Source organism: Pseudorca crassidens, chromosome 15 (genome assembly GCF_039906515.1).
Source record: "Pseudorca crassidens isolate mPseCra1 chromosome 15, mPseCra1.hap1, whole genome shotgun sequence".
Classification (NCBI taxonomy): Eukaryota; Metazoa; Chordata; class Mammalia; order Artiodactyla; family Delphinidae; genus Pseudorca; species Pseudorca crassidens.
Window position 1 is genome coordinate 8009544 of NC_090310.1, and position 19359 is coordinate 8028902.

The window sequence follows — 19359 nt, forward strand, 5'->3', positions numbered from 1 at the left end:
GGTTGAGGGTCCGCCTGCCGATGCAGGGGACGTGGGTTCGTGCCCCAGTCCGGGAAGATCCCACATGCCGCGGAGCGGCTGGGCCCGTGAGCCACGGCCGCTGGGCCTGCGCGTCTGGAGCCTGTGCTCTGCCGCGGGAGAGGCCACAACAGTGAGAGGCCCGTGTACCGCAAAAAAATAAAATAAATAAATGAAGAGACACTGATGTTTTCAGTATAAATTCAGACGCACTTAGTCTTTTCTTACATGATCCTAAAGAGGCCCTCAGACAAGAATATAGCTGCAAACAATGTGACAGCCACAAAGAAAAGACAGGCTTGTCCAGACTGCTCGCCTCTTCTCTCCTGGCTGATGCAGTGCGGCCCGAGGCTCTTATGATTCTCGGTAGCAGCTCATCATAAAACAGAATTATGCGCTCCTCGTTCCCGTTTTGTTAGTTTACACGACAGGGGCCACTACAAAGATACAACCACGGGGGAGCTAAGAGCGGTCGGCTCCTCACTGAACCTCCCGGGGGCCGTGGCACAGAGAGCCCCCTGGGCCCTGGGCACGCTGTGCTCTCCGGATGGCACTGCCATTGATCTTGTAGAAGGGCCGAGGCTAGAGTCCCAGCTGGGAGAGTGCAGGAGGCCCGGTGCCCGGGATGGAAGCTGCCCACTTTCTCACCTTCCCGCCTCGAGCGTGAGGGGAACGCCTGGGCTCCTTGGGGCCACATGGACCCACAGGAAGAAAGGAGTGTCCACGTGTGCGGAACGCTGTGAACAGCAGTCCTGGGCACCCGCGCTCACTCAGCTCTCGGACTTGTTGACACAGGCCGAGACCGGAGCAGTTTCCATGGTAAGGAGAACAAAGGAGACGTGAGCCCTCGCGCCCACACCTTGGTAGTGGCTCCTTCCCCAGCCTGGGCTGCAGACGGTCCGCTGCCGCCTTTGAGCCACCCAGCGGTGGGACCTCGCTCTTGGCCCATCCCCGGCGGCAGCGGCCAGGGGCATCGGTTCCTCTCCCCGGCTTCCTCGTTACAGCTTTTTCAGCCCTTCTCAGCTTTACAAATACATTCCACTTGCAGCAGTGTTACGTCTGCGTTCAACTTAACTTTAAAATTATACTCTGAACAGACCTGGTGTGATTCCATATGGAATGATTTACATGCTGGGCAAGAGACTTTCGCTGGCCAACTGCTAGTCGAATAGTTATTCCAGAGACGCTATCAGATGATAAAGCTGCCAGGGAAGTTGTTAAAGTTGTCAGCTCCTCGGTTCCTGGAGAGCAGGAAGCGGTGACGTGGCCGCTCGTTAGCGCGGCTGCCCCCAAAGGTCCGAGCAGGGCTAACGGCTCTGTCTTGCTCTCCACAGCATCCTGAAGTCCATGGAGTTTGCTCCGGCCGAGGGAGCTGGGACGCAGGTACATGGTCTCCCTTTGCTTTCCGTGTGCGTGAGCATCCGCGTCACTGCTTCGCCGTCGCGGTGTTTCTCCTCAAGGATATTTCGCCAAGTTAAAGCAAATTATCTTTAACTTAAAAGGGGCAAGAAGAGAAAAGTTAGTGTCTTTGGTAACCGCGTTCACGTGAAATTGCAGTTTAACTTGGGCAGGTCCTGAGAACGTGGGTACAAACGATTTCAGGTTGTGTTAAACGAGCAGCCCCAAGTGGACTGACTGACTTAGGAATTTTTATTAGCTACTGCCTCACGTGGACAAGAAACGGGCAAGATGACAATGGCGCACGGTAACCCAGCGGCCAGTTAAAATTTTCAGTCATCACGCGGAAGCCCGCTCCCGATGCCCAGAAGGCAGCCTCTGACTCTTGGTGGCTGGCGCCCAAAAGCGATCCCCTTTGCAGGCCTTCCTGACAGGGCTGTGGCTCCCTTGCCTAACAAAGCAGAGGTCCAGATGCGCGGATTTGGGTACAGAAGAGGGAACGATGAGCTGTCCGGAAGCTGTGTGAGCCTAGAAAGAGAGAAATTACTTCAGCCGGAATGAGTTATCTCAGAAAGGAGCTCGAGTGTTCTCCACGTGCGTGGAGCATCTTCGGGGAGAGGGCGGGCGGTGGTCAGGTCAGAGCCGGGATCCTGGGGGTCCGGCGGCCCCGCAGTGAGCCCCGCTCTGCCCCGTCTAGGACTCATCCAGGCCCCTGGAGGTACTCCTGCTGGAGAAGAACCGCTCGCTGCAGTCCGAGAACGCCGCGCTGCGCATCTCCAACAGCGACCTGAGTGGTAGGTTGACAGGGTCTCGCGTCCGCTTGGCCCCTCCCGGGGTCGAGGAAGAAGAAGACGAACCGTGAGTCTGGGCCGATGCATGGCGGGCGTCACCGGGCGATGAGAACCTTGACTAACGAGTGTCCGTCTCCTCCTCACCCCCCACCCGCCCCCACCCGCTCCGAGACGGTCCAGGCAAGGCGCGAGGCCGCAGGGCGTCTGCGGAGCGCAGGCAGGGCCGTGCTGCGGGAGAGCCCACGCGGGCGCTCGCTCGCGGACGGTGGCTTTTCTGGTCTCTTCTTGGTTGTGCGGCCTCTCCCGTGGTGTTTCCGGGGCTGCTTCCAGGGCCAGGCCCTGCCCTTCCCGGCTCAGTGGAGCTTTTCTTCCTTTGTCAGGTTTTCCTTGGGAACGCCTCCCCCATCCTTAGCCTTTCTTTGCTCGTCCCGAAGTGGTGGCGTCACTGACTGCTTCGGGTTTGGCAGCTGGTAAAGCGTTTAAGAGTGTCTCGGGCTCCGATGATATTTCATTCTTAAAATGTGCGTGCCTTCGATCGAGCGGACTCGGTGCGGTGCGTTCGCCTCAGAGCAAGTGGTGTGAGAATCCGTTGGTCCCAAAATGTCAGTGTTTGCTGCTCCTCAGGTGGGGCCCTTCTGGTTATAGCTCAAACGCTAGAGGCCCGATGAGAGGCCCGCGACCTGCCGACTCTTTACTGTGTGTGGTACCGGCTCCTTGTCACGTTAGGAGTTTGAGTCTATGTCAAGGGGAACTCTCCAGGCTGCAACGTACAAGAAAGGTGCAAACATGAAATGCATGTTGCTTGTTTCCGGGGGGCCTCGTTTGGCTAATTTAAAAATTCAATTGAAAAACAAACCAACACACCTCATTGGCCCTTGTTAAAAAAAAAAAAAAAAAATCTGCACTTTTTTTTTTTCCCTTTTGCGGGGCAAACTTTGCATCCTGGTCTTGGTTTTTTTTCCCTTTTGAATCCCCCATAATGCATTATGTTTGCCCTTCCTTGTAGGGTCAGCCAGGAGAAAAGGGAAAGACCAGCCTGAGAGTCGGCGTCCTGGACCTTTGCCGGCCTCCCCTCCTTCTCAGTTGCCCCGCAACACGGGGGAGCAGGCTTCCAATACTAACGGTACACACCAGTTCTCACCAGCGGGGTTAACGCAAGACTTTTTCAGCTCATCCCTGGCAAGCCCCAGCCTGCCCCTGGCTTCTACGGGAAAATTTGCACTAAACTCTCTCCTCCAACGGCAGCTAATGCAGTCCTTCTACTCCAAGGCCATGCAGGAAGCAGGAAGCACAAGCATGATTTTTTCAACAGGTCCATACAGCACAAACTCCATATCTTCCCAAAGTCCATTACAACAAAGCCCAGATGTAAATGGCATGGCCCCGTCTCCCAGCCAGTCAGAAAGTGCTGGGAGCGTCTCCGAGGGCGAGGAGATGGACACTGCAGAAATCGCCCGGCAGGTGAAAGAGCAGCTCATCAAGCACAACATCGGGCAGCGTATTTTCGGACACTACGTCCTGGGACTGTCCCAAGGGTCCGTGAGCGAGATTCTGGCCCGGCCCAAGCCGTGGAATAAACTGACGGTGCGCGGCAAGGAGCCGTTTCACAAGATGAAGCAGTTCCTCTCGGACGAGCAGAACATCCTGGCTCTTCGCAGCATCCAAGGCAGACAAAGAGGTGAGAGACTCATGGGTTGGTGCCCATGCGTGAGCCCGTCATGGAGAGCTGTGTGTGTGTGTGTGTGTGTGTGTGTGTGTGTGTGTGTGTGTGTGTGTGTGTGAGATGAGACATCTGTTGTGCATCACACATCAGGTACAGCTCTCAGTCCTGCCATTGCCGGAGCTCAGGGCCGAGGGGCATGAGCTAAGGCTGTTAGACTTGCGGGGGGCGGGGGGGGTCTGGCCTCTGAAAATCGTTCAGCACCTCACGCGTAGTAGACTCGCTATTTCAGTACCACGTACTGAGTCGGAGGGAATTACCTCACGCTCGACGTTCTGATGCGTTTCGTGTCCAGCGATCCTTCCGGCCTTAGGTGCCGGCCTCACGTGGGGAGGGGCCCGTGGGTACCACCCGGCCCTAGAGCAGCAGCATTGGCCGGGGGCGGTCCTCACGCAACGCTGGGTCCACGCGGAGGGCAAGCCGACCACGTGCGCCCCCCTCCTCCCTCCGCACCAGCGGGAGCGAGGCCCACGGTCACAGTCCCCGTGTTTACGTCCCGCTGGCGATCTGTCTAGCGTTACCGGCGAAACATGCCTGCCTTGAGTAAAATACATGAAAGTTGCATTAAAACACGCTTCCTACCCCCCCCCCCGCCCATAAAAAGATAAAAAGTCCGTCCAGTCCCTAACTGCCAGAACTCCTTCCCTCTTTAACGACAGGGGATCCTTCTGCTAAGTCAGCAGCGATAGAGAAAGGGGCTCTTCTCAGACGCACTGGAGATGTAGACTCGGAGAAGGGAGACGCTTCAAACAGCGTCCGTTCGCACGAAGGGCACCGAGGCTCTCACGGCGATGTTAGCCGAAATTGACTGTCTCTGCATGATTTATGCGAGCTTTGTTCCGGGGCTGGTGGGCGATCCGCTTGGCGGCCCTGCTCCCTCCGTTTGACCCCCGTGGCACTGGTGCCGCAGGCCGCCACCTAGGTCCATCTGATCCCCTGTGGTGGCAGAGCCGTGGCCTCTGTGAGCCGGTCAGCCAGGGAAGGGCCTCTCCAAAGTTTCTAGCGACTCCCAAGTGGCACAGGCAGCCCTGAGCCCTCTCTGTAGTGACAGCGGCTCAGATTTCATATCACGCAGCCCATAACGTCAACAGCACCATCCCCCTGATTGTTTTGTTCTTACCACACTTGTTTTTCAACAGAGAATCCAGGCCAGAGCCTGAACAGACTATTTCAGGAGGTACCGAAACGAAGAAATGGGTCTGAAGGTATGTCGCAGGCAGGTGTTTTTCTTTGCAGTTAGTAACCTAGGAAGCAGCATGTCCTTAGCTGTGTATTTGGGTTAAAACTGTACAGTGTGATTCTGGCCTGGAACCTGATGGAAAAACAGAGCTAGTAAGTATAAAACAAAGCACGGGTTCAAGTACGCACGGCCCCTTCCCCCTGAGCTGCCCGCGCTCTACCGAGCGCAGGAGGGGGCGGCACCACTAAGATGAGCCCCAAAACGCGAATCCCACACCCGCCCCCCTCTTAGATTCAAATTACGCCTTTCCCCATTTCCCAAGAAGCAGGTGAAAGAGTAATTTGTTGCTCTGAGAAGAATCAGGTGACTGAGTCAGATGAGATACTGCTGCTTCCTTGTACCTTCCCTGAACTCTGAAATGTGTCGAGGGCATGACAGAGGGGACAGATCCCAGATGGAACCTGCTCGCCAGCCCCCGTGGCACTCCTCGGAGTCGCAGCTTCGATGGGGTTTTGTCCCGGTGGCTTGCCTGTTTTTAAATGGTTTAATGTGGCGGTTCACACTGAGTGAGGTAGTGACCGATTCAAACACGTGGACGGCTTCCGGGAAGAACCGGGCCAGCCCCCGGGCCGTAGTAGCTTCAGCGCATCTGTGCACGTGGCTGCGTGGCGGAGCATCACCATGTGACCGAAAGACGGGATTCTTGTCCTTTAGGCATGTCCGCAGGCCTCTCTCCTTGTTCATAAATTTTAAAAAGATAGTATGTGATAAGAGACCCGAAAATTTTAACTTAAGCCTTCAGCCTCTTCACCTTGTAGAGCAAACGATAGCGACAGAATCAGCCTCCACCCCTTGCCCTCTCTGCCCATTTTTCTGCTCTGGGATACTGGCCTCAAGGACACGTACAAAGCCTTGAACGTAGTCCCAAGCCAAAGCAGCTGCTGGAGTTGTTTTTAAATGACTCACAAACAAAGCGTTGCCTTTTAATCCTTCATCTTGTTTCTTATACCGGATTAAATGATTCGCTCTCCCTGGTCCCACCCCACGGGTGACGTCCAGCTTGGATAATGTGAGAGCTTGTCCCACTGGCCGAGTACTGTCTGACGCCAGGTGGAGTCAGTGGGAAGCCCTTCCTGCCCCGGGGCCGCGGTACCTGCTGTGGAGTTGCACGCACAGCAGGTACAGGTAAACGGGAGGCCACGCCTGCCTCCGTGTCGTCACCGGCCTCCACTCGGCCGCTGGTTATCAGAATGACGTCTTTGTGCAGCCCTGAGTCTTGTTCCAGGTGTGGGTCTGATGTCGTTGGTGTGGTTTCTCCCTGCAGGTAACATCACCACCCGGATCCGAGCCTCAGAGACCGGGTCCGATGAGGCAATCAAGTCCATCCTGGAACAGGCCAAAAGGGAGCTGCAAGTACAGAAAACCGGTACGGAGTCCAGGCCTTCGACCGCTGTCTTCCACACTTAGTTGAAAGAATTGTCATGAGCGTTCTGGTCAGCAGTAATTAACTTTGTTTAAAAAAAAAAAAATTGAATGTATGTTTTCAAGCCTTTAGGCAAGCACAGAGGGGAGCAGGTCTGTGTGATGTCTATTTTGCTAATAGTTACCATTCTAGGTCATTCCCTAGCATTGACTCAAGAATGTACCCCTGGCCTAGAATCTCCATGACTTAAATTAGCAAGTACTTTGTATCAGATTCCCTTTTTTTTTTTTTTTTTTGCGGTACGCGGGCCTCTCACTGTTGTGACCTCTCCCGTTGCGGCGGGGCACAGGCTCCGGACGCGCAGCCTCAGTGGCCATGGCTCATGGGCCCAGCCGCTCCGCGGCACGTGGGATCTTCCCGGACCGGGGCACGAACCCGCGTCCCCTGCATCGGCAGGCGGACTCTCAACCACTGCGCCACCAGGGAAGCCCCCAGATTCCCTTTTTTAAATGCAACACAGGCTTTTGCTACTTGGGTATATACTGACCACAGCTGCTTTATGGAACAGACGTTGCCAGAGAGGAGCAGGAAGTGTTAAAGGGTGGATGGCCCCACCTCTGCAGTCAGTCGGCTGCAGGAATCGGCCCTCATAGCCCCCTGAGAGCTGCCTTGTGTAAGAGAACACCCACATTTCAGCTTTCCTGCGGCTGAACTTTGCTTGAGAGGCGCGCCAGGCTGTAGATTCAGCTCAGACCTTCCGCTGGAGAGGAAACCTGAGTGCTCTACCCGGGGCTCAATACAGACACACCCCTGCCCTGTGCCCACGAAGCCCCTGCCCTGTGGAGTCCTTCCGCCACAGACGTGGCCGCGAGGCCCCCCCAGGCCTGGCTGCAGGCAGCTGTGACTGCTGTGACTGCTGTGACAGCTGCTTAGCACCTGCCACCACCTGGTCACTCCCCTGGGTTCCTGAGCTAGGGCCTGCCCACTGCCCCACACACACACTGGCCCTCCCCCTCCCCCTCCCCCTTGGTGGCCACACCGTAGTCACCCACCCGGAAGGGGATCTGAGCTAACAAAACCACTGGAATTTTGGGATATAGCACATGAGAATGTTAAGTCTAAAGTGATCCCGGAAAGAGAGTCACAGAGCATTTGCACACGTAACCCCCCCGGCCCCGCCCCCCATCACACTCGTGATCATAACTTACCCCTTCGGCTGGTGTGTCGCGGAGGCCGCGTGGTCGCACAGCAGGCGCGTTGGCCCCTCTATCACTGCTCGGACAGGGTGCGTGAACGTTTCACGACGGGGGAAACGTTGGAAAAACAGAGCCGTGAGGTTCTCCCCAGTAACCTGCATGCGGTGGCAGGTCGGGTCAGGATGAAGTGGAGTGAAAAAGCACGGGGCGGTGCCGCCACCGTCTCACCTCTGTGTTTGCTCCGCAGCAGAGCCGGCCCAGCCTTCCTCGGCGTCCAGCAGCGGGAACTCCGACGACGCCATCCGCTCCATCCTGCAGCAGGCCCGCCGCGAGATGGAGGCCCAGCAGGCCGCCCTCGACCCCGCCTTAAAGCCAGCGCCGCTGTCCCAGACAGACATCGCCATCCTGACCCCCAAGCTAATGCCCCCCTCGCCCATTTCGTCAGTGTCCGGTTACTCTCCATTAGCCGTCTCCCTGAAGAAGCCCCCCTCGGCTCCCGACTCCAGCGCCCCCGCTCTGCCCAACCCCCCGGTCCTGAAGAAGGAGTCCCAGGACGTGCCCGGGCCAGACCTCCCGGGGGCGGCCGACTCCGCACAGGGGGTCCTCAGACACGTGAAGAGCGAGCTGGGCCGCAGCGGCGTGTGGAAAGACCACTGGTGGAGCGCCGTCCAGCCCGAGAGGAAGAGCAGCGCTCCCCCCGAAGACCCCAAGGCTGAAGAAGCCAGCGGCGGGAAAGAAAAAGGCGGCGGCGGCAGTGGCGGGCAGGCGCGGGCCGAGCGCGGCCAGCTCCAGGGCCCCTCCTCGTCAGAGTACTGGAAGGACTGGCCCAGCGCCGAGTCGCCGTACTCCCAGAGCTCAGAGCTGAGCCTCACCGGAGCCAGCCGCAGCGAGACACCCCAGAACAGCCCTCTGCCCTCCTCCCCCATCGTGCCCCTGTCGAAGCCCACCAAGCCCTCGGTCCCTCCGCTGACCCCTGAGCAGTACGAGATCTACATGTACCAGGAGGTGGACACCATCGAGCTCACCCGGCAGGTGAAGGAGAAGCTGGCCAAGAACGGCATCTGTCAGAGGATCTTCGGGGAGAAGGTAAGGGACTCGATGTGGGAGCCTGGGTCTTCCCATCTCCCTTCACTGCTTAGGACTGCGTATCTGTCTGGAGGGTGTGGCCGTCACCCACTTAGTTAACCAAGGAGCATCGTGGCTCGTCCACTCCCAAACTTCCGGGGAGGCTGGCCGGTGAACGCTCCATTTGCGGCATCCCCGTTGGGGGCCAGGTTCTGGGTGAGGCCCTCTCACCCTCCATGGTCCTTTAGACCTCTTGTCTCACACTGTGAGGGGGTGGCAAAGTCGCCATTTGACAGATGAGGAAACCGAGGCTCAGGGAAGTTAACTATGTGCCCCAAGCTAGCAGGTGACTGAATCGAGTTCTGTCCCCCCAGCCAAGTGGAGCCCAGAGGCGCCTCTGTAGGCTGTTTCGGCCAAAAGGATCTGATCTGATCACAGAGAGAGACGGCCAGCGTGCAGAGAACCAGAAGGCACTCGATAGAAACAGCAACGTAAAGCGTAGTTGTACCTCTCTCATAATTCAGAACGTGCTTGGGGCACCAGAGGGGTGAAGCAACCTGCCCAGGGATGCACAGCTAGAGGTGGCACGGGCAGAGCTGCACAGAGCCCAGGCTGTGCCCAGGACTGGCCTCGAAGACCCTTGTTTCCACATCGGCCTTCCCTGGCTCACGAAAGGCCATGGTTTGTGGATGGGCTACCAGACCCTTTCTGTTCTTGGCACTTCCTGGTCACTGAGATTCTGGATAATGGAGATTTACCAGGCCTGCAGAATATAAGATAAACGTAATACCCCGGGATAGTCTTAGATTAAACAATGAATTGCTGAGCATAATGAGAAGCGCTCCAGTCCCCTAAAAGACAGCCTCCCCGGGACTTCCCTGGTGGCGCAGTGGTTGAGAGTCCGCCTGCCAGTGCAGGGGACACGGGTTCGAGCCCTGGTCCGGGAAGATCCCACATGCCGCGGGGCAGCTAAGCCCGTGCGCCACAACTGCTGAACCTGCACTCTAGAGCCCGCGAGACACAACTACTGAAGCCTCCGCGCCTAGAGCCCGCGCTCCACAACAAGAGAAGCTGCTGCAATGAGAAGCCAGCGCACCGCCACGAAGAGTAGCCCCTGCTCACCGCAACTAGAGAAAGCCCTCGTGCAGCAACGAAGACCCGATGCAGCAAAAAAAACAAAAGACGGCCTCCCCAAGGGCCACGTGGCTGGGTCAGCAGGGGCCTGCCCCGCACCTTCCTACCCGCCTTCCCAGGTCCTGCCTCGAGTTCAGTGTTTGCCACGTACTGTGCTGTGAATCCTCGAAACACGGTTGTGAGCTCTTTGTCCCAACTTCGCAAAAGGTGACGGGGTGAATAGAAATGAGGATGAGAATTGAAAGTCCCTTGAAATTTCTAGTTCAGCGTTGTAAAAATATCATTTGAGAACATTTAAATAGACATTTGTGCTCATGCCTTAAATTTAGCAGAGACTTAATAGCATTGAACTTGTTTGGCCCGTGAGTGCAGTTTATTCTGGAACTTGAGAACTTTTCAAAGAGTGATCGGATGCGGCCCCTAAATATCTCTGGGCTGCATCTGTGTCCTGTGGGGGGTGTTTGTGCCCATACATATGTATGGCCATATGTGAGCGTAACAAAGTCGGGTATGTACGTGCAACTTGTCGATCGTCTGCAGTGAGCTTCACTCCCAGGCTGGCTCCTTGGTTGCCACCAGCTCACCTCTGGGCCCCTACCATCGAGCAGGATGTGATCAGAGCAGACCTTTCTAAATGCCAGGCTGGCCCGGCGCCGGCAAAGGAGACGGGCGCCCGCGTCCCGCCAGCATCCGTCGCTCCTGCTCTAAAGGGGTCCTTGGCCCCCAGCACCTCGGCCTTTGCTGGCGCCACCAGGCAAAGAGCAACAGAGTTTCAGTGCTTCCTCCTCGGGCTGTCAGGACGACAACCCTGCAGGCTTGGCAGGATCGAGACCCTGGAGGGAGCCCCTCCCCTCCGTTTGCCCACCCTCCTCTCCCTGGGAGCTGAAAGCTGGGACTGACCGTGGCTCCCCGTGTCAGGGCATCAGCCCACTGGTGACCTTGAAAAGCTCATCCCCCACCCCAGGCTGTTGCCACCCACCCCCAGGGGCCGGTTCCGTGCTCGGCCCCAGGAGCGCTCCCCACGTGCCACCCATCCCGACCACGCCTCCGCATGGCCTCGCGTGTACCACTAACATTCTGCGGCCTCACACCGAACCCGGGGTGCTGATGCTGTGTGTCTTTGGTCGCCATTCCAGGTGCTGGGCCTGTCCCAGGGCAGCGTCAGCGACATGCTGTCCCGGCCGAAGCCGTGGAGCAAGCTGACCCAGAAAGGCCGCGAACCCTTCATCCGGATGCAGCTCTGGCTGAACGGCGAGCTGGGCCAGGGCGTCCTGCCTGTCCAAGGACAGCAGCAAGGGCCAGGTAAGGGCAGCCCCGCCCTGGGCTGCTGCAGGCGGTGGGGGAGGGGAGCCTGTGCTGGGAGACCACCCGCCACGCTGTCAGCTGCTGCCTGAGAGCCGCCCCCCTTCCTGCACCACCTGTTGCCATGGGACTGACTCAGTTTTGGGGAGAGAGAAGATTGCGCCTAGCTAATTTTATAAGCAGCAGAAAATGCGTTACCAATTAGGAAAATGCTGTTTATACATAAATATAGGTAAGAGTCAAGTAGCTAAATCAGGGCAGCAGGAAAGGAGACCAGCCAGAGGAGCAGAACGAAGGGCCTCGTGGGCGACGGCCTCCGCTGGCTCGCCAGCCAGTGGCCAGCTTTCTACCGGCAGCGCCTCGCCTGCCAGCGTGGACGCCCACCCCCCGCCCCGTCCTGGCCCTCCCTTGGGCCTTTGGGGCCCTTATTGCTGTGCTCCGGGTATTAGGAAGCTCTAACCCCCCCCCGCAAGTTTGTTTCCTTGTCTAACTGTACCCATTTCTCTCGTTTAGTCCTGCACTCCATGACGTCACTCCAGGACCCCCTGCAGCAGGGCTGCGTGAGCTCAGGTAACTAGCCATGTCCGCTGTTTTGAATGAAACATTTCCCTGCCTTTTGTGTTTTCCTCTGGTCTGTACTGGGAAGACTTGAAGGATCCCTCGTTCTGGATCCGGTGAGCTGAAAACATGGTACCCTCTAGGCAAACTGGCTTCGTCGAGGTCGTAGTTTCTAACGAAGAAGGAGAGAGTCCACGGCCGAGTTCAGGTTCCTCCAGCGTTTTCTTGTTCCTCACCGTGGGCTTTCATCAGTCCGTCGGCTCCTAGGTGTGAGGCCCTGTGTTCGGGGCTGGGGGCTGGGGTCCGAGTCAGAGACGGATTCTGTGCTCAGGGGGCTTCCAGTCTCATAGCAGGGGACAGGGGACAAGGAACGGGCATTGCAGTTCAGGGCGTGACACTCAGGAGAGTGGGACTGAGGTTGGGGTCCAGCCTGGGAGCAGGTGGTGGAGGGCCTGGAGCCCGGGCCCAGGAGCTGGGGCTGCTTCCGGCGGCATCTGAGAGCCCCGAGGCCTGGTCTTTGAGGTCACATCTCCACCACGCGGACTCCTGGACACGGCAGCCCGGGCTGGCCCACACCCCTGATTCCTGGACCCCCTCCTTGTCCTTCCTGTGTGCCCGCCTGTGCCAGGCTTTTCCCACCCAGCTCCCAGGAGCAGCCAGCATCGTGAGCTGTTCCTCTGTTTTTCTTTCTTTATTTTTCTAAACATGTTGATTAGTCTCCACATCCCATTGATGCATTGAAAACACAAACAAAGCTAAGTGCGGAGCGTGGAGCCCGCCAGCCTGCTGGAAGTTTGACGAGGGAAAACACGTGTCGTGAGGGGAACAGCTGGGCGGCAGCGGCCTCCGCCGCCTCGGAACTCCAAACCCGCACACAGATGCAGCCAGTGCCGGGCGCCGCTAAGCTCCCGGCTGACGTTCTCTTGTATTCGGGGTGTTCCGTCTTGAGGGGTGGAAGGCTGTATCTAGCCCAAGCTCTTGGTTCTCTTGGCTGGACCTCTAAATGGAGCGGTTGGCCCTCTGAGAAGGATCAGGTGTACTTCCTTCTCCCTGCCTTTCTGCGTTGGCCAATTTCATTAGCAGGTACTGGAGAACTTACACAGCACTGGCGCCCGTTCAAAACACATTAGAGAAAATAATGGACGCGGTTGTTTGTGCTAGAGTTTTGCGGACGTTTGCATGGAAAGTTCTCCTTGCCTCTTGCTCTAATGGAAAGCTGGGCCCTGTTAAACTCTCCGAGTACCCGCTGCCCCATCAGAGTCAGGACCCAACTTGGCAGAATGTGACTAACGGTTTTTAGATCAAAACCCCTCGTTCCTAAATAAAAGAAGAAACCTCCTGCAGCCCCAGGTCGGCTGCGATGGATGCCAGAACCTTCCCCGTGTCCTTAAAGAATGGCTCTTTGCTTTCTATTGTATAGCGAGCACTCGCTGCTGTGCTGCAACATTCCTATGACAGCCACGTTTCCAACCTGGGAACAGCTCACAGGGCTCCTCGGAGGGACGTAAGTGATATTTGTAAGAGATCAAATTACTTTATAAAATAAGGAGATCTAAACTCTTGGGGAGCCTGCAGATTGAAGGAGGGAGGGAGGCAGGAGGCAGTGAGCCCCTGGGTACAAGTGAGTGCTGCAGAACTTTCCCCTGCTTTCTGTGAAGAGGCCCAGGCAGGCCTCTCTGTGTCGTCTCCGCAAGACGGGAGGTGGATGGCCGACCTCTCACTCGACGCGCCTGTTGTGAGTCAGCAGTTGGGAAGCCATCCGTAGAAGTAATAATTATGGTGATTGTGGAGAAAGGTGGAAAACTTATTTCTTACATTCTAGGAAAATAGAAATTTTTTTTTTTAAGTCACGATGGTAGCTAAGCGCAAATGTTTCTCTGGATCAGGAGAGACTAGAAAGTGCTTGTCAGAATGAAAAGACAGATGATCACATAGCGGCAAGACTGTGGGTGGCAGCTTTCCTTGTTTGAAATTTCTTTACTATCAGCGTTATCCTTTCAGGAGTGTTTCTAAAAATTAAAGTAGCCGTGCCTTTCGGTATGTGGAATTCAGATTTGAAAAACAGAATTCTCTTATGATGATGAGTGTTGGTAAATCAGTGGGATGAGTGACTATTGGAGACGCCAGGATCTTTGACAGCCTAAAAAATCAGTGTCTGGACTTCCCTGGCGGTTCAGTGGTTAAGACTCCGCGCTTCCAACGCAGGGGGCGCAGGCGGGGAGCTAGGATCCCGCATGCCGCGCAGTGTGGCCAAAAAAAAAAAAAAAAAAACAGTGTCTTGGAGGAAGCATTCAGCATTGCCCCCCAAAAGGCAGGGGAGCAACGCCTCTGGCCTAGGATTTCTCCAGGATTCTGATTCCCTGCTCTCGCCGTGGCTACCACGGAATCCTTCCAAGAGGCCCCCAGACCCAGAAAGATGCTCTGTCCTTGGTGGCTCCATGAGGCCTCTGCCCAGGGCAGCTCAGCGTGGTGGCAGCAGATGGCTGCAGGAAGGTAATTCTGACCCTGGGTTGGTCTGTTCCTGAATATTGGTGAGAAACACTCAGTGTCTGAGAATCCAGGCTGCCGAACTGGCCCGGCCATCGGTTCAGCCTCCCAGGTGTGGAAGGACTTTGGAAGACCCACCTTCCGTCCACAGCCTCGGTCTGAGCAGAGATCGCGTGGGTCTAATGCAGGGCTCTGTGCTTAGTTTCCATGGCAATGAGGTGCCCCGAGGGTGGAGGGCCTCACTCAACTAAACAGCAAACTGCTGACACGGGACTCTGTTTTCCTCGCTAAGAATTCCTGTCTGCCTCTTTCTGCCCAGCCCTGTTGCCCTCAGCATCTCCATTTTCCTTAATGATTTCTGTGTCAAACTTGCCGATCAGGTTCATGATAAAGGAGAGAGAAACTGAAGTTTCCAGTGCCTCATCACTTTTTCCTCCTGGTGGTTGTAACCATTTCTGAACGTTCCTTTGATGATTCGAGACGTGGGGCGATGGCCTTGGACGCTGAGGAGAACTGATGCCACTTTCAGTGAGTGACCTGCGCTGTTGAGGCCTTGAGGAGGAGAATGGAGGGTTCCATACCGGTCATATGAGTAACTTAAAAAAAAACAAAACCGGTTTTTAAAGGACAGAACTTCAGATCAGTTACCTGTTCCTGTATTTCCTGGTGGTCTAGTTTCACATTTTTTTTAATATCAATTTATTTATTTTTGGCTGCGTTGGCTGTCCGTTGCTGCGCGCGGGCTTTCTCTACTCGCGGCGAGCTCTTCGTTGCGGTGCGAGGGCTTCTCGTTGCAGTGGCTTCTCTTGTTGCGGAGCGCGGGCTCTAGGCTCGCGGGCTTACTTGCTCCGCAGCATGTGCGATCTTCCCGGACCAGGGCTCAAACCCGTGTCCCCTGCATTGGCAGGCGGATTCTTAACCACTGCACCACCAGGGAAGTCCCTCTATACACATGTTTCTGTTGGCTTCTTTCAAAGTCCCCAGTGTCTTGGGTTGTCGTTAATAATATGGCAAGACAGGTGCAGGTAGTCCTTTGGGATTGGTTCTCCGAGTCTCCCATTTGTTTGTCTCCCATCCCAGCTATCACGCATCAGCTACCCTCGCCCTGCGTAGCAGTAGCAGTGCTCAGGAGAAGCAGAGGAAGCGCTCAGAGAAGGAGAAAGGAGGGACCAAGTAAGGCTTCTTTTCTCTGAGTGTGGCCTGTGGTCATTGCTTATCAGTTAGGAGGGTGTTTCTCTTTTAAAGAAGAAAACCTTGAGATGTAATGAAGGTGTACGGGTGTGTATCCGTGTAGGTAGTACGGAGGTACCTAGTTAGGTGTGATCTACAATTGGATTTTTTTTTTCCTTTTCATTCCTTAAAGCTCATTTCATATTCATGGTTCCTTGGTGTGATTAATCTTTTTGCCCCAAGGGAAAGAAGGAGACAAGAGACAACTCCAAAGCGGGGAGAAAGAAAGGGGAAGGAACAGATTTTTCTAAATGCGACTCAGTCACTCATCACCTTATGGAGAATTGACAGGAGTTGCCCATGCGCTCAGCTTTGTAACTTTTTACTCTGGGAGCACTTCGTTACTGTAGCTCACAAGCTTCCACGCCCAGACGGATTATTGCAAGCCATACCGACGAAAGGATGGCCCAGTCTCCTCGGATTAATTATAAAATACCCAGCTTTTTCCCAGCGTGTCAGGCAGGAACTGCGGGTTCCGGAATCTTCTCCGGCTGTGGAGAATTCCATGGCTCCTCGTCACTGTTCTCACTCAGCCGACCGCCAGTTCCCTCTTGAGAAGGTAGCAGCTGCGTCCCTCTCCAACGTGGGTGGTCCCACGTGTGGCCCCCCCCCCCCCCCCCCCGACATGAGCACCACGGGGCTGTATGCTGCACATGGCCTTACGCAGCCGGAGAGTTCCAGGGCCACAGCTCCCAGTTAGGGACAGGCCAACTTTCCTTTTTAATGTGCGGCTCTTGCTCGGTACCCATGAAATGACCAGGAGAACACGTCCACGGTTTTAGTGCTTTAAACTCGGCTTCCTTGAATAAGCAATCAGTTCCTCAGTTTTGGTGACTAAGTCAGGGTGGGGCACTTGCATAGCACGTTAATAAGAAGAGGAAGGGCTGGTCGAACCCCCAGAGAATTCCGTGGCACCATCTAAAGGAGGCAGAACGCTTTGTTCAGTGCCCTAGACTAGAACTGAGTTGATTTTTTTTTTCCTTTCTTTTTTTTTCTTCTCTTTCATGGAAATACGTCAGTGAAAGTAACTATTGGTGCTCTCTGAAAAGAACTCTTCTAACTCGTCATTTATTTTGAATACCTGAAAAGATTTGTATATACATAACTGATGTATACATGGCCGTAGGCAACAGATCAAAAACAAAAGAGAATTCTGGAAAGCCACGTGAGAGCTAGGAAGCGACCCCTCCCGAGCAGGTGACGGCTCCGCTCATCATTAGTTCTGGGGCTCAGCCTCCGCCCCCCACTCACTGGCCATGAACTTGGCGGCCAGGAGAACCAAGTGCGCATTCCTTTCTCTCTTTCTTGGTCGTGCCCTGTACGATGGCATTTCAGTGTTACCAAGAGTGCCACGATAAAGGAGTTGTCTGTCCTCAGATCAGAAAAGTCAGGTTTCTGGAATCAGACGCAACCTACCTTAACGTTTGTCTGTCATCTAGTACATGTGGGCGCAGGCCGGTGGGGAGGCCCGTGGTGCTGAGGGCGCCCCAGGAGGTGGCTGGGCCGTGAAGGGCGAAGGGGTCAGGGCGGAGAACATTCCAGGTGGAGAGCTCTGCGGGTGCGAACGTTCATCGATGGCTGAGGACGGGGCACGTGCGGAGCCTTTGGAAAAAGCGAAAATAGTAGGAGCCCCGACTTAGAGGCCTTCTGTTTTTCTTTTAAAGTAACAGGAGGAAGGTAGATTACGGAGGAGTTTTGTCTTTTCTTTATGTAGAATAGGGTTCCTGTTGCCGCCTTAAGGCCCGTGACGATAAGAAAAAAAGTATGGAGATCGGGACAGAAGGGGGCCTCCTTGCTCCTCTGAGGTGCCCTCCGTCACCTGCCCCCGTGGCGGCACTGGGCCCCAGGATGCCCAGCTGCCGCCCCGTGGGCGGCTCTTCATTGAGAGGAGGTGGGCTTCCAGAGCAGGGAGAGGCAGGCTGGGACCCAGCGCCCCCAAGAGCGGCCTCGGAGGGCAGGGCGGGGGCAAGGCTGTAGCGAGGTAGGACGGCTTCTCGTGAGCTGCCCGGAAGCTGCGCCTCCCTGCGTCACCTCCGTGCCTGCACTGCCTTTTCAGCTCTCCTAGCGGTTCCCGGCATTTGTGGGATTCCTTGTGGCGCCTGAGCACGACCCTGAAACTTCCTTCCCTGCAGCATGAACCAGGAAGGCAGAGGGAGCACGGAGAGGCCCTTTCACTCCTGGGACGCTGCGGGGTGGGGTGGGGGGTGGTGAGGGTGGTGGTGGAGCCGAGCCGGCCCAGCCTGCCCTCCCCTAGAGCACACTGCGCCCGCAGGCCCCGCACAGGCATCCCTGGAGCAGCAGCCACTGAGCCAGCCAGCCCGCTCGATGTTTTCGTCTCAAAGCAGCAAATGCTGTCACCAGGATCCCCGGGAAAGGCTGCTCCTGCACAAATCAGCCCCCAAGGGTCTCTGTTCCTTAAGTGGGATTTGTCACTGGGTCTCTCCAAAAAAAGACGAGAGAATCAGAGTAACCCAGAGTAAGAAACTTTTATTTTTAATTATGGTTTGTGGGTTTGGGGGGTTGTTTTTTCTTTCTTTGAATAAGTAAAATGCAGGATTTAAAAGAGCTTACACCCTTTTTCAAAAATAAATCGCCCTCCCCCGTCATCCCCAGGCCCCCAGGTGCTTTCCCCCAAGGCCCTCCTGTTCGTTTCCTTCAGAGAGTCTCTGCATCTAGATGTTCGTTGCACACAGAAGGGAGCACGCAGTGCTCAAGGTGTGCTTTGCTTTGCTTACCTGGCAATAGTCTGTAGAGACTGCCCTAGGCTGGGACATAAAGAATTTCCTCCTCTTTTCACTGCTGTAGGGAATTCCTGTATCTGGACATACCACACTTTATTTAACCAATCACTAGTGAGAGATATTTAGATTCATTTTTTTTTTTTTTTTTTTTTGCGGTACGCGGTCCTCTCACTGTCGTGGCCTCTCCCGTTGCGGAGCACAGGCTCCGGACGCGCAGGCTCAGCGGCCACGGCTCACGGGCCCAGCCGCTCCGCGGCACGTGGGATCTTCCCGGACCGGGGCACGAACCCGCGTCCCCTGCATCGGCAGGCGGACTCTCAACCACTGCGCCACCAGGGAAGCCCCCTAGATTGATTTTTAACAGCAGAACCTAAGAAACGATCCTGCGGCGAGCAGCCTTGAGCACGTGTGAGCAGCAGCAGGACGCGGTGGCTCAGAGCCAACTGCAGAGGGCTCGTCTCATCTCGGCCACTGAGCACCTGTGTGGCCTTGGGCGAGTGACTTGACCTCTCCGTGTCTCCGTTTCTTCTTTAAAATAGGAAAAATAAAGTACCTATCTCCTAGACCTTCAGGAGTTTTAAATGAGTTCATGTATAAAAGCCTCCAGGGCAGTGGCTCGCACAGAGGAAGTGCTAGTTGAGTGTTTGCTCTCCTACTGCTGCCCTTGAAACCACTGCCATTATGTCATTTCGTGCGCACACAGATAGCTATAGAACAATGTACGTGCACACATGAAACGTCAGGCTCCTGGCTTTAAAGCAGAAAGCCGGTCCAGCACTCACTCCTTGGGCGGAGACTATCAAGGGAGAGCCTTGCTGGGTGGCAGCCGGCGCAAAGGGTCAGCTGCAGGATGACCTTCATGCCGTTCTCCAGGTTCCTGGCTTCCCTGAAATGCCGTCCATCTTTGAACATTGTCAGTCCACCTGCCATTCCATGAAGTTCACCCAAAATCTTGAGCTTCAAGAGTAAGACTACAGGGCTTCCCTGGTGGCGCAGTGGTTGAGAGTCCGCCTGCCGATGCAGGGGACGCGGGTTCGTGCCCCGGTCCGGGAGGATCCCACGTGCCGTGGAGCGGCTGGGCCCGTGAGCCGTGGCCGCTGAGCCTGCGCGTCCGGA

At 55.8% G+C, this 19359-nt stretch overlaps 1 protein-coding gene across 7 annotated transcripts in view; it reads left to right on the plus strand.

Annotated features, from left to right (window-relative positions):
• Positions 1–19359, plus strand: part of CUX1 (cut like homeobox 1) — a 372800-nt gene that overhangs the window by 300174 nt on the left and 53267 nt on the right. For 3 of the 7 annotated variants that reach the window (XM_067705821.1, XM_067705820.1, XM_067705819.1), the window contains exons 13-20: positions 1353–1401; positions 2114–2210; positions 3214–3885; positions 5067–5132; positions 6432–6533; positions 7974–8812; positions 11062–11227; positions 11741–11797. In XM_067705821.1, coding sequence (XP_067561922.1) covers positions 1353–1401; positions 2114–2210; positions 3214–3885; positions 5067–5132; positions 6432–6533; positions 7974–8812; positions 11062–11227; positions 11741–11797 — 2048 coding nt within the window. The remainder of the gene's footprint in view (positions 1–1352; positions 1402–2113; positions 2211–3213; positions 3886–5066; positions 5133–6431; positions 6534–7973; positions 8813–11061; positions 11228–11740; positions 11798–19359) is intronic. The other 4 variants (XM_067705824.1, XM_067705823.1, XM_067705822.1 and 1 more) reach the window with 2 other exon arrangements.